This window comes from Crocuta crocuta, unplaced genomic scaffold (genome assembly GCF_008692635.1).
Source record: "Crocuta crocuta isolate KB4526 unplaced genomic scaffold, BGI_CrCroc_1.0 scaffold31, whole genome shotgun sequence".
NCBI classification, from domain to species: Eukaryota; Metazoa; Chordata; class Mammalia; order Carnivora; family Hyaenidae; genus Crocuta; species Crocuta crocuta.
The window spans coordinates 4,123,114-4,138,492 of record NW_027528362.1 but is presented as its reverse complement, the minus strand read 5'-3'; the positions used below and the strand labels follow the sequence as shown (position 1 = coordinate 4,138,492).

Below are 15,379 nucleotides of genomic sequence, written 5' to 3'. Positions count from 1 at the left end.
TTAGATTATAAAAAAAAAAAAAAAAAACCACTGTGCCCTAGTTGGCTAAGCTGGAAACAGTGAGAGCATTCAAAGAGAAGCCAAACAGTGAATACCAAATAACTGTGGTCAACTTAGTCAAAGCCCAGAGAAATCTTTCCCCCGAGTTTACAGTGATACAGGTAACACATGGTCAGACTGTAGGAAAATGACTGTTGTACAGCTAGAAACTTGGAAGACAGCATTTTGCTGGGTCTGTCCTTTGTCTTCACTTGTGAGACTGTAATCCATGGCGTATGATTAGAGTTAAGAAGTGTGTTAAGTGTTTTGTAACTAATAATAAAATTCTGAAGTTAGCAAGTTAGCCGAGTTTCTTTTAACAGTACTTTTGTTCTTAAAATAGTAAATAAAAGTGATTCATATGATACTGTACTCACTCATAATTGTAAAAAGAACATACACATTTTAAATTGTGATGAATACTAGTCAATTTCTAGCAAAAAAAAAAGCCTACAATACTTTACATTCCCAAGAACAAGACAATTTTCCTATACACTTGCCTACAGTAAGTATTACTGCTAGTTTTTAAATTGTTGGTAATTCCAATGGATAGAAAAATGACATCTCATCACTGTTTTTGAATAGTAATATTCCTTATCCTGTTAAAAGGTTTCCAACAAAAGGAGACAAAATAATACATTATATTTTACAAGCACATTCACAGTTATTATATTCAAATCACTTTTGACATAATGACACAACTCAGCCAAAATTTCAGACAAGACGCTAACAAAAAAGAATACAAATGGGTAAGTGTGGATATGCTGCACAAAACCTGGTAACGCTGGACCTTTGGCTGCTTCTATCTCATCTCCCCTCTCCAGGCACCTGTTACCATTAGCTATCTGTGTCACCTTATGCCACAACTCCATTAGGCCTCAGTTTTATCTTTAGGCCCTAGTTTTTAATCTATCAATGGGTTAAAATAGATCATTCTTAACTAGAACTCTAGGATCTTAAAAACTGTCCAAATTAAATTTATGGATTTTAAGTCAAAATTTCCTCTAGAAAATTATATTCATAAATACTTCTGAATCCACAAAAGAAAATACATTTTACAGAAACAAAGTATAACATATTAGAACAGCAAATTAAGATACCTCCTAGGATAATTGATCCAATGAGATTTTTGAAACATTCAAAATCCTAGTTTAGCACCTAAACATTTAAGTTTTCAGTACCATCTTTAATGCTGTTCAATTCACCTAACCAAGGTGGTAATATCTGGAAAAGACTTGGGTCACAGAAAAATCCTTTTCCAAAACAGATTTGATCTTAAATATCACGATATGGAATGAAAAGGGAAATAAATAGAATCTTACTTATAGCTTCACAGTCAATGCTTGTGTTTTAACAGTAAATCACTGGACTCCCTGACATAGTTAGCTACAAATGTGAAGAGTAGAATTTTTACCAAGTCCATACGGTATATGACAAACTCACTGTCGCTGGTTAGATATAAAGGTGATTTCATAACTCTTCCACTTTTAATTTTCAAATCAAGATCTGGGTTACAGAACAAAAACTCTTCACTTTTTACAAATAATTTTCAAAATGTGATGGGTCAATTAAAATTCTACTAATTCATCACCACCCACATTTACAAAAGCAATACCTTTATGCTGATTTCTGACAGAAGTCAACAGATTCTAGTTCATTATAAACTTACCAGACATTTAGCAAATTCTTTGTTTTCTGAAAGGAATCCATAACCTGGATGTACCTTAGAAATGAAAACAAAATACACATTCAATTTTACAAAAAATTTCACAAAACCTTTATAAGCAACATAGGGAGTGCATTATTGTACTTATAGCCCAAGGATCTTGAGTAAGGTTACTTCTATATTGGCAGCTCCAACTCACATTCCTGGGTACAGACACAAATTCCAAGAAACTGCCTATGCAATCTTCACTTGCAATACACTACCTTTGTCCTAACCACAATCGGGACCATTGCCCTACACACCTGCCTATGCATCTACATCTGACTATGCTATTCAACACCACCCAAACTCTCCCTACTTCTTCTGAGGCTGCCTTTGGCCACATGCGTGGAGAAACTTCTAATGGCTGGTGCGTCGAAGAACAAGGTTAAATGAAACCATTTACAAAACAGATGAAAAACTCCTAATTCCCCTTTCTTTACAATCCCAGGAACTACTACTTTGCAAAACCCTGGGTAAGGCAACTAATGCATTTTATTCCTGATAACATGAATATACTCAACCACTACCCAATGAACAGTTTCTATCAAATCTAGCTAAAATCAAAGTCTGGTTTTACTTTTTCTTTGTACTCTGAAATTTTTTATGCTAACGTGTACTCTTCTCTCTCTCCTTGGCCCAGCCCATTTAACCATTCACAACTACTATATGCAATCCTTTCTTATAAGCCACATTGCTACAATTTAAGTTCTACCGTCCTGTCATACCAAACAAATTTAGCCACTCTATCACTGGTCAGTATTGAACGTATTTCCAAGAAAACAAGCCTACTAGAAGGAAAGTCAAATTTTGGGAGGAGCCAATATCATAATCTAGAAGTAGCTACATATCTGACATTTTAAAATGCTTTATGAACATGGTACAAAATTGAAACAACTGCATCACAGGAAAAGTTTCACTCCATCAACTGCATTTTATAGAAACATTTAATGAAAGATTGCATCCTGACAAGCTGTTGTTAAAAGGTAAGAGCTTTATCTTCATTACCAATGATAATAAACTGTAAACATCTATAATATGGGTTCATGAATTTAGTTTTTTATTTAAACATGTATCTTACTAAAACATTCCTTTCAAAAGACATGTGAGCACTAATTGAAGCACTCCAGGCTAATTGCTGGTGTTGGCTGTTTCCATCCAATTTCAGAGATCACTCTGAGTAGTTTGCAACATTATATGTAATTAGTTCTCTGATATAAAACACATACACCTCACCAACAACAAAACACTATTTCTGATGTCAGAAGCCAGTTTTTTCCCTGGATTCCATCCCATTCAAAAAGAATTGGACATGGAAAGTATTATTTATTTCTCCATGCAAGTATATTCCACTTCAGTTGGACATTATCCAACTGAAATAATTACCAACTGCATAGTTTTTATTTCTGGAAGTGTAACCAGGTGTACTAATGTTAAAATGATTAAAAGAGAATTTAAACAAGAATCTTTTGGATCCTACTTAGAATACAGATTTTTTTTCTTAATCTTATTAGACTGAAAGGGTTAATACTCAAAACTAATTGGGATTTCTTTTTTTTCCACCCTAGCAAATTTGGAAATGAACTGAAACTGCTCCCTGGTGTGAAAGCTGAATCCAACAGCCACCTGCAGGATCAGCGACCAACACTGCCAGATGCTACAAAGCCTTTGATTTCCAGTAGCGAATTCGGCCACATTTAACTCGTATGACATGAACTAACTGCAACAGCATTTTCAATCATTCTTTCTTTTTTTTTTCTGAAAACCAGCTCTAGATTTCTGCTCACTATATATGAAACAGCTGCAGTAGATACATTCATTCTGACTCACAGCCTGGGCCCTGGTTTTCTTAATGGCTTCCATGATGGCATCCATGTTGAGGTAGCTTTTACTGGTGGGAGCTGGGCCAACACAGACAGCCTCGTCCGCCATTTTCACGTGAACCTGAAGAGAGAAATCTCCGCGTTAACAGATGCTCCCAGCAAAAAGAATTCCCATCACCTGCATATATACACAAAATTCCAAAATTGACTTTCTCACATATCTTTTCAAAAGTGTACTAAAAAAAGAAAAATGGAACAAAGAAGCTCAGGAAGTATATTAATCATGACTTTCATTTATTACAAGCCTAATCACTGTCTAACCAGATAACTTCCATACTATTCCCTACCAATTTGATTAAATAAAACCCCTTCAAACAACTCTGGTCCCTTATTTGGTTCATCAATACACAAATCTTATATCAAAAACTACTGTGTTACATGCAGTCAGAGTAGCCCAGTATCTTCCTAATAAGCACTCACACTCAGTTCTAAGCAAGCTCCCCAGGAAGTGGGGATAATTAAAGGGACTAAATGAAGGGATATAGTGAGTGTCCCTGCACAGTAGGAGGTCAGCACCACGCACAAATTAAAGTTCACAACTAAAGAGTTCCATATCACTACACATGAGCCAGAGATTCTTGACAATCATTTAAATACCCTCACATTTGATCATCATCCATTTTACCTTTACTCCTAGAAGAACTGAAGTGTGTATTAAGTTCTAAGTCTACTCAAAACTTAGAAATATATGCTCCATTTTTAAGACCATTTTAACATTTTAAATCTATTTTTGTTTAATTAAGGGTAGAAATTCACTACTGAAAAGAGAAACTTATTTCTTCTTTAAAAATCTATTCTTTTAAAATGATAATGGGATTCATGTATCTTTGAAATGGATTTCCCTAACAGTCTTCCAGTTTAAGGAACTTCTGATCAGTTTAAATTTATTTTACAAAGCAGACATAAAAACTAGAGCACCTGGACATTTATGAGCCCACCCCTCAAAAGTCTAAGATAGAAAATACTTTTCAGGATTGCTAAGTTATATTCTTTAGCCGTGAAGTAGTTTTTAAGAAGCACTTTGGTTTTTTGTTTTATTTAAGAGAACAAGCAAGCATGCCTGAGCAAGAGAGCGGGGTAGAAGAGGGGTGGGGAGAGAGAGACAGAATCTTACAAAGGGTCTATGCTCAGCACAGAGCCCAACACAAGGCTCAGTCTCCTGAATCATGAGATCATGACCTGAGCCAAAATCAAGAGTCGCACCTTTAACTGACTGAGCCACCCAGGCACCCCAATTTTAAAAACTTTTGAAACTTGGGGCACCTGGCTGGCTCAGTCTGGTAGGTATCCGACTTCGGCTCAGGTCATGATCTTGCAGTTGATAGGTTGGAGCCCCACATCAGGCTCTGTGCAGGCAGAGCAGAGAGCCTGCATGGGATTCTCTCTCTTCCTCTCCCTCTGCCCCTCCCCCACTTGTGTTCTCTGTCCAAATAAACTTAAAAAACTTTTGAAACTCAATTTCATCATCACTGTTGTACTAAATGCCTGATGTGACTTCACTGGGTTGCTAACACAAAACCAACTACATTCAAGCCACATAATAAGAGCAACTTCTTACTGCCTGTGATGACTAGGTGGATTTATGTTTCAAGACCATCAGTATCTTGAAAAATATAAATTCCTTTTTATATACTTCAATAATATGTAACAGTCATGGAAGAGTTTAAACAGAACTAATCAATTAACTAGGATACTGAAGGTTACAAGTTTCAAAGACAAAAATAAGAGATTTTAAGTATAAAGTAAAGCAGTCTTCAGAAACTTTTCCAATAGAAGGATTTTAAAGACTATTAATTTCCTCAAGCAATTAGTTTTATATTTTCAATGTGTTTATTTAAATAGGAGAAAAGTACATGAACTGGCCTTTTATTTTCCAAATAATAATATAGCAGAACAAAGTGTGGTTTTTAACTTACAGAGCTGAAAAAAAATCATCTTCCTCGTTGAGTGGTTTTTTTTAATGACTTTAAAGACTTGGATACAGTTAGGTTAAAAATTGGGTCTGAATTTCAAAACTGAATTAGTGGAAATTTTCATGTTAGTCCATTAGGTGCCTAAGATATGCTTAGAAAAGAGACTCTGCTTGCTCAAAAACACTGCATCTTGGTGTTAAGAAGTACACTAAACCAGATCTGAATGAAAGCTTTTAAATACCTTCTAAACTAATACAGGCCTGAGAAAGACAGAGAAGACAAGCAGCTTTGAAGACGTTCCATCATGCTGCGGGGTTTCCTGAAACCTATCCTCAAGAAGATCTGCAGTCAAGTGGGCACTCTCAATGACGTCCACGAATACTTGAGTTTTCTCTGGCATATCATCCAATGGGAACATGACACAAGGTGGGACAAGGCCAGGATGACAGAATGTAGATTAGATGTGCCCCTTGCCAAGAAGGGCAAGGTCTCATACAATCTATCAACACTTCAGTACCCACCAAATCCAACCCAGTTCTTTAACGTTACCAACAAGCAAACGTCACCCTTCAAGACTGAAAAGGTAGGGGCACCTGGGTGGCTCAGTCACTTAAGCATCCAACTCTTAATTTCAACTTGGGTCATGATCTCACAGCTTGTGAGTTTGAACCCACATCGGGCTCCATCCCAAGCAGTGTGGAGCCTGCTTGGGATTTTCTCTCTCCTTCGCTCTCTGCCCTTCCCCTGTTCTCTCGCTCTCAAAATTAGTAAACTCTTTAAAAAAAAAAAAAAAAGACTGAAAAGGTAATGAAAAGAATGCCAACTGCATCAATCTTAATTTGAGGAACCAGGGAAAAAACCATTTTTTAAATATTTTATTTAAGTACTCTCTACACCTAACATGGGGCTCACACACAACCCCAAGACCAAAAGTCACACACTCCACTGACTGAGCCAGACAGGTGCCCCTCCCCCAAAAAATTTTTTTTTAAAAAACCAGATAAAATCCTATTTTTTAGGTGGGGGGGGGGAGCCTTTCTCTCTATTCTATACAATGTATCCGAAGACATACAAATGTCAACAGACTAGCATTCTGGCACATCTTTCTAGAAAGGCAATCCATCCCTAGAAAATAATGAATGAGAATGATTTTTTTAAGTCAGTAAATATTATATTTGCTTTGGTTCCATTTTGTAAAACTACATCTGTAACACCATGACACTTTATTCATGATTATTTTGGGATGGCAGAATTAGTGACTTTACTATTTTTCTTCTGTCATAACTTTTATAATTTGCAAAGTGGCAAAGCCAAAAATTAAAAATTCTAGGGAAAAGAGAATAGGTTTTTACTAGCTGCAAAACTCTCAATTTTCTAAAATCCTATTTTCTTATCAGTAAAGGGAACTGTCTCAGAATCAATCATGGAACCAAAGTATCTGTTGAGTCTTTATTTGGCAGGGATGCATTTTTGAGAATACAGTCAAAAGCAAAGGAATGAAAAGAAACAGGACTAGAACCATATTATCTTACTTTGACCCCTGGAAGAAGCATCCGGGAGAGATGGGAAGGATGGAAAAGGGGGAAGGAGACATCAAGTATGAAAACAAAAGCTTGGTAAGAGCAATTATCAATGTACTATGACCACAATGAAAAGGATTGTGGAATGGGGGGGGTGGGGGCAGAGTTAAGTACCATTGGTTGTAAAGGGTGGGAGAAACAAAGCAATAGCTGAGAAAAGGTTTGAAGTGTTTTGTCAATTTTTGAGCTTAGGAAATACTTGAACAAATGTCCTTAAGAAGGTACTCTCTGGAAAGTAAGGAGCTTAAAAACACTTTAGAGATGAAATAATTCATAGTAAAGGGTTTTTGACAAGCGAGTGTCAGAGCTAGGAGGTAAGGGGAAGCAGGAGACAGAGAGAAGATAGAGCTCATCACACACACACACCAATATAAGACAGGATTGAAAAAGAAAAAAAGAAGGAAAAGAAGACAGGAAAGACAAACAGGAGGGGCAGAAGGACAAACAGCTTGTTGTGCAGCCCAAGACAAGCCCCCAAGCACCAATCCCCCAATCTCTGTGCTGCCTGGAAGCTGTTCTCCACAGACATTCTCGAGTTACTAGCACAGAGAATGCAGCAGGGATAAGATCAGAAATATTTCTTTCCTTCTAACTAGCAGGGAAATGTCAAGAATGGTATAAATACTGGTAAATGTATAGATTTGTTGGCAGAAATTAAAGGCTCTGACCTTTGGCAGTTCCTATTGAGCGTGTAAAGCAAGAGACAAGATCACCTTCTGACAAAAGTAGCAGAGGAGTCACTGGTGGTGTAAGAGGAACATAAAAGGGAGTGCCTGGGTGGCTCAGGTGATTAAGCATTGGACTTTTGCTCAGGTCATGGTCTCACAGTTCCTGAGTTCGAGCCCCACAACAGTGTCTCTGCTGACAATGCACAGCCTGCTTCAAACCCTCTCTCCCAGCCTCTTTCTGCTCCTCCCCCACTTGCACGAGCACTCTCTCGCTCTCAAAAATAAATATTAAAAAAAAAAAAAGAATATAAAAGGCTGGAAATGGTCATTGGGAGCATTGAAAAGCAAACTGACAAGAGAAATCTAATAAGACAGGATGGGTGGCTCAGTCAGTTAAACAATGGACTTCAGCTCAGGTCATGATCTCACAGTTTTTGAGTTCAAGCCCCACATCAGGCTCTCTGCTGTCAGTGCAGAGCCCACTTTGGCTCCTCTGTCTCCTCCCTCTCTGCCCCTCCCCCACATTAGCTCTCTCACTCTCTCTTGCTCTCAAAAGTAAACAGAAGAGGGGGAGGGGGGAGGAGGNATATGATCTAGCAATTCCACTTCTGGATATGTATCCAAAAAGAAAAAAGAAGTGAAACCAGGATCTCAAAGAGCTATTAGCACTCCCAGGTTCACTGCAACACTACCCGCAATAGCTAAAATCCATTTAGAAACATATCCATTTACAACTAAATGGATAAAGAAAGTATGATATACATTTAGAATGAAATACTATTCACTTTCTTTAAAAATGGAAATTCTGGGGGCACGTGGATGGCTCAGTTGGTTGAGCATCCAACTTCGGCTCAGGTCATGATCTCACATCCGTGGGTTTGAGTCCTGCATGGGCTCTGTGCTGACAGCTCAGTTCCTGGAGCCTGCTTTGAATTCTGTGTCTCCCTATCTCTGCCCCTCCCCTTGCTTGTGCTCTGTCTCTCTCAAAAAATAAAACATTAAAAAAAATTTTTTTAAGAATGGAAATTCTTCAATGTGACCACATGGATGAACTTGAGGACATTATACTAAGTGAAATAAGCCAAATACAGACAATACTGCATGATTTCAGAAGACATTTAAAACAGTCAAATTCATAAACTCAAGGACTGCTGAATGGTGGTTACCAGCTGCAAAAGGAGGAAGAAATGGGGCATTATCAACAGGCATCATTCCAGTTATACATAGGATGAATAAACAGAGATGCATGTACAACAATGTAACTACTGTCAACAATAATGTATTTTACACTTACAATCTGTTAAGAAGCCAGATCTCATGTTGAGTGTTCTTACCACAAAATTAAAAACAAAAGAAGAATGAATAAATTTCGGCCAATTCGGTCATACACAACTCTTAGGTTCTTACTGAAGAGGATGGTAGACACCAAAGTGTTGAACAGAAAGAGCTACTCCTTTAACCCATCTTGCTAAAAAGTTTATAATTAAAGCAACTGTCAGTCCAAAGTCTGTAACAAATACATTTGTTAAGCAAACATTTCTCAGCAAGACAGCATATAACCTGTTCCACATGTTGAATAAAATCCTAATTCTTGTCTGATTACCATCTTGCATGAAAGGGTCACCAAAGGATGCATAATAAAACTCCAAAGGCAAGATTTTCCTATCTTTACAGTTGCTATAAGACAATCAGAAATCCTTCTCTCTTATGGTGGGATGCCAAAGATATGGAATTCAAGTACAGGACAGAATCCCTAAAGGTAAATGCCCTACTAGATTCTTATGTCTTGCCCATGTAAGGGTGAAAAGTCTCTGAATATTTCAGCCAATCCAAATATCTTAAAGAACATTAATTTCAGTAATAAACATCCATTTCTAACGTCCATACCGCTATATATTAAACCTCTAATGTCACCAATGAAAACCCATTTACTTAAAAATTCAGTCTTGGGGCACCATGAAACCGCAAGAGCTAACTCATTAGCTTGCAAGGAGAGTAAAACCTCACAGTAAAAGTTAGCGTAAAGCACAGTTCTTGACAGGCCCGTGCCCCTCAGCTGTGACACAACCCACTTCATTTGCCACCACAGCACAGAAGGATCACACCCTGTCATGGGGCTTGTGAGGTGATGATCAATGTTACCACGCTGACAGTATCTGCTGTGTTCAGAGGAGGAAATTCTCTTGCTCTGATGAGATGATGTCTACTTTTGTCGCTGATAGCATTGTGGCAGATGTATCCTTGCCACCTTCTAGGACATGGGTTACTGCCTAAGGTTTAACTATTTTAGGGTTTTTTTTCTCTGGGTTTGGTTTATGGGCAGGAGAGGAAGAATATGAATAAATTTCATAACAAGGGATGGTAAAAACAAAAACAATGGATAGTGGTTGGTAACTTCCCATGCTGTAGGAAGACTCACCAAAAAGACCATTCAAACCTTCCTTTCTAAATTGCTTCTCTCTACTCTCAAGGGCAAAAGGCAAAGAACACGTCCCAGATTCCATTGCAATTAGTGTGCATACATGTGACCTCCGTTCCACCAATGAGGCACACTCAGATAAGTCAGAGTAATGTGAAGTGGTACCCCTGCAAGCAGACCTCATCTCATACCAGACACAGAAGTAAAGGAGTCAGTGCTTCTAGAACAGCTCTAGTACAACTTTTCAGGTCTATCCCAGAACATCACAATTGCCAAGAATGGTCAGTAGTGGAAGGAGGGACTGTTCTTGAACAGACTCATTTCACCTAACTGGACTATCTGTGTCTTCCGGCCCTCCTGGAGACTGTGTGAGCTACCTAAATGCAATAGAGCCAGGGTCAGCAAACTTCTTCTGTAAAGGGGCACACAGTAAATATTTTAGGTTTTATAGATCACAGACTCCATCAAATCCCTCAATTCTGCCTTTCTAGCACAAAAACAGCCCCATACAGTATAAAACCAAATGCTCCTGGCTGTGTTTCAATAAAGCTTTATTTCCAAAACCATGTGGTGGGCCAGATTTAACTCACAGGCCACTGTTCTCTACTCCCTCTCTCTGAAATGCTTTTTAGTCCAAATTAGGTCAGTCGAGATTCTCCAGGAATAAAGTGACATGATCAAACATGTTTACCTGAAAATAACACAGATGTGTGAATCGAGGAAAACCAACAGAGGACGGTGAGGTTTCCAGGGACAAGCAAGTGGGAAACCATGATCACCCCAGTCCCAAAGGGGCTCAAAGCAGGAAGAACACAAGAAGAGCTGGGGAGCATGGGGCCCTGATCATTCCTACAAAATGGTAAGAATGCAAGCACTGTCCGAACGGAGACAAGGCAAGGATGTGGAGGGAGATGAAAAAGATCTGCTTGATTTCTTAAATAGCCGAACAAAAGCACAGTGCAAGGAAGCTCAAGTGATATACTCCACAGACGGCACTGTCCTGCAGACTGATCCATAAAAGAAATTTGAAAAATTGGAGTTCATCAAAATTTAAAACTTTTGCTCTTCTAAAGATACCATTAATCACAATGCAATACCAATTCCCACTGACTAGAATGACTATAATAAAAAAGATAATAACAAGTGTTGGCAAGAAAGAGGAGAAATTGAAACCCTCATACGCTGCTAGTGGGAACGTAAAATGGTGCAGCTGTTTTGGAAAACAGTCTGGCAATACCTCAAAGTGTAAGTATAGTTACCAAACGGTCCAGCAATTCCAATCCCCAGTATATACACAGGAGAAATGATAATATATGTTCATACAAAGACATGTATACACATGTTCATAACAGCATTATTCATAATAATTAAAAACTGGAAGCAATCCAAATGTACATCAACTGGTAAATGAATGAAATGTGTTATACTCATACAGTAGACCAGTACTCAGCCAAAGCCAGAGGAGGAAGAACAAACCAATCAATGCAACAACATAAACGATCTCAAAAGCATTATGCTACATGAAAATCAGACAGACACAAAAAGTCAACAATTATAAAATTTCATTTAGTTAAAGTTTCCAGAGAATGCACAACCATACACAGAAAGCAGACCAGTGGCTCCCTCGATGGAGGTTGAACAAGGAAGGACTACAAATGGACACAAGGGATCCATTTGGGCGATGGCACATTCTAAAACTAGATAGTGGTGGGGCGCCTGGGTGGCTGTTAAGCACCAACTTCAGCTCGGGTCATGGATCTCATCACAGTCCATAAATCTAAGCCCCGCATGGGGCTCTGTGCTGACAGCTCAGAGCCTGAAGCCTTCTTTGAATTGTGTCTCCCTTTCTCTCTGCCCCTCCCTCACTCACGGGGGGGGGGGGGGGCGTGGGGGCGTGTGTGTGTGTGTGTGTGTGTGTAAAATAAACATTTTTTAAAAATGTTTTAAACCGAATAGTGCTAAGGGTCACATAACTCAAAAATTTGCTGTAACTCAGGGCACCTGGGTAGCTCGGTCGATTGAGCGTCCAACTTCAGCTCAGGTCATGATCTCATGGTTCATGAGTTTCAGCCCCAAATTGGGCTCTGTGCTGATGGCTTGGAGCCTGGAACCTGCTTCAGATTCTGTATGTCCCTCTCCCTCTGCCCTTCCCTGCTCATGCTGTCTGTCTCTCTCTCTCCCAAAAGTAAACATTAAAAAATTTTCTCAATTTACTGTAACTCTTTGAACTGTACATTTAAAAGGGGTAAATTTTAGGATATGCAAATTGTACCTGAACAACACTGTTAAATGAAAGTTGGGAAGTTTCATATTCATTTTTTGATCCACTATGCTGTGAACTCTGCTATGTGAGACACTTCTGGCCCACAGTACAGTGACTTAGACTATAAATGTTTGATTAATAATTGTAGCCAATAAAGAGATAGATAGAATTAACCTGACAAAGACGCCTCTGGAGACAGAAGGCACTTGAGAAAACACTCCTGCAGCAAACGGAGGGCATCAGATGCACAGAGCCCTGAGAGACCACAGGATGGCAAGGGAGAAGAAAGCCATTGAAACACAGGGACAGTCATCAGTGCTACATGCCACAGACGCACTGACTAAGATGGAGATTCAGAGTAGTAGCTACTGGATCTAACAAATCAAATGTCTGGCATTACGGGGACCAACTTACTAGAATAACAAATAGAAGCCAGGCTTCCATAGGTTGAAGAACAAATGCAAAGCAAGAAAGAAAAACAGGTGGGGCGCCTGGGTGGCTCAGTTTGTTAAAGCAACAAGTCATGATCTCCCAGTTTCTGGAGTTCGAGCCCAGCATTGGGCTCTGCACGGAGACTGGGATTCTCTTTCTCCCCTTCTCCTCTGCCCCTCTCTTACTGTCTCTGTCTCTTTCAAAATAAATAAATAAACTTAAATAGGTTTTTTAAAAAAAGAAAAAAAAAAACAGGAGACTTGTCTTTCATGTGGCTTAAATGTAATGCTTGGGAACACAAGGATAATTTACTTTTCTCTGTAACTACTCGGAAAGTTTGGTACACACACAATGTAGTCAATACAACTTTCTGATTACAGTCTGATACTACTTTTCAAAAAGATCTGACCACAGAGAAACAGATGGCAGATGTGTGCATGTGTACCTCACAAACCTAACTAGAAGTCCCTAAGATGGGAACAAAACCTCTATCAGCAGCCAAACATATGGTCATAAAGACAAAAGACAACCCAGAAAGAGATCCTATAAAATTTACAGAGATTCGATCACAAAGTTCTGGAAACAGATGGTTGTGATGGTGGCACAACACTGTGAATGTACTGAATTATACAACTAAAAGTTAATAAGGTATTAAATTGTACTGTGTGTGTGTGTGTGTGTGTGTGTAACAATGAAAAAAACTATGTAGGAGCATCTGACTGGCTCAGTGGAGTGGGCTGCTCTTGATCTCAGGTTTGTGGGTTCAAGCCCCACACTGGATGTAGAGATACTTGAATATAAAAAAAAAAAAAAAAAGAAAAAGATTCGATCACAATTTCCAGCCTTCCACTGACAAGCAATGATGAAAGAATACACTTGTAAAACTTAGTTATATAATAGAAAATGTAAATATTATCATCTAAGAAAAACTGTACCAAGGGAGGAAACAAAGAGAAGAGACAAGAAAATATCAATATTGAAAGCATGAGCTCAGCTCTGACTGTGATCATTCTCTGCTTGCTAAACAAAAGCTATCCCACATGCATTCAGGATTCTAACGATGAAGATAAACCTACATATGTCGTAGTTCTGAATACAAATTTCTGAAACATGGCAGAGTGAAATTTGAGGAATACAATTAAGAAGTAACTTCCATTTGTAATCAGCGTGGTTTTAAAAAGTATTTCCAAAGCATACGAGTAGCTACACATCAGTGCTAATAATTTAAAATACAGAGAGCCAACAAAGTCATGAGACCTCAAAAAACTACTGGAGCCCTGGGACGCCTGGGTCGCTTAATCGGTTAAGCGTCCGACTTTCGCTTAGGTCATGATCTCGCGGTTCGTGGGTTCGGGCCCCGCGTCGGGCTCTGTGCTGACTGCCAGCTCGGAGCCTGGAGCCTGTTTCAGTCTGTGACTCCCTCTCTCTCTGACCCTCCCCTGCTCACGCTGTCTCTCTCTCTCTCTCTTAGAAATAAATAAAACATTAAAAAAAAAAAACTACTGGAGCCCCATCATTGCCACCATTGTTCAATATGTGCCACCAACTGATGACACTATGCATAAAAATACATCATCTAGAGGTTCTTAAATTTTGGGTTTTTTTACATTTTTTAATGTTTATTTTTAAGAGAGAGAGCGTTGTGTGCACAGGAGGGGCAGAGAGAGAGGGACACAGAATCCAAAGCAGGCTGCAGGCTCTAAGCTGTCAGCACAGGGCCCGAACCCACAAACCGTGACATCATGACCTGAGCCAAAGTCAGACACTCAACTGACTAAGCCACCCAAGCACCCCAAATTTTTGTTTTCCTCACCCGAGGAATGTAAAAATACACTACTTTGATTTTTTTTAATGTTTATTTATTTTGAGAGAGAGCACAAGCAGCAGAGGGAGGGAGAGAATCCCAAGTAGGCTCACGCTGTCAGTGCAGAGCCCAACATGGGGCTGATCTCATGAACAGTGAGATCAAGATCTGAGCCACAATCAAGAATTAGAAGCTTAACCACCTAGGCACCCTAACTACTACTGTGGTTTTGAAAACAAAGAGTTCAAGCAATAAAAATAACCACTACTCCCCACAACCTTAAAGAACTCCCACTTTCTACCTTAAAAGCAATTGCCGGGGCACCTGGGTGGCTTAGTCGGTTAAGCATCTGACTTTGGCTCAAGTCATAATCTTGTGGTTCATGGGTTCGAGCCCCAAGTCAGGTTCTGTGCTAACAGCTCAGAGCCTGAAGCCTGTTTCAGATTCTGTGTCTCCCTCTCTCTCTGCCCCTCCCCCACTCGTGCTCTGTCCCTCTCTGTCTCAAAAATAAATAACTCTACTAAAAAAAAAAGCAATTGCCAATAGTTTACATGTGTCCTTCCAGTCTTACCTAAACATGTTCATATGTACATGAAAATGCATCGTTTTCTCATGTGCTTAAGATTTTCTTCCCATAAACTGTATCATGCTATAGCTTATTCTTGCAACTAGC

The 15,379-nt window shown here is 39.1% G+C and overlaps 1 protein-coding gene across 2 annotated transcripts in view; it reads right to left on the bottom strand.

Annotated features, from left to right (window-relative positions):
• Positions 1-15,379, bottom strand: part of PCCA (propionyl-CoA carboxylase subunit alpha) — a 402,236-nt gene that overhangs the window by 331,811 nt on the left and 55,046 nt on the right. For both annotated transcript variants that reach the window (XM_077753890.1, XM_077753889.1), the window contains 2 exons: positions 3,575-3,688; positions 1,709-1,762 (listed from right to left, as the gene is read on the bottom strand). In XM_077753890.1, coding sequence (XP_077610016.1) covers positions 1,709-1,762; positions 3,575-3,688 — 168 coding nt within the window. The remainder of the gene's footprint in view (positions 1-1,708; positions 1,763-3,574; positions 3,689-15,379) is intronic.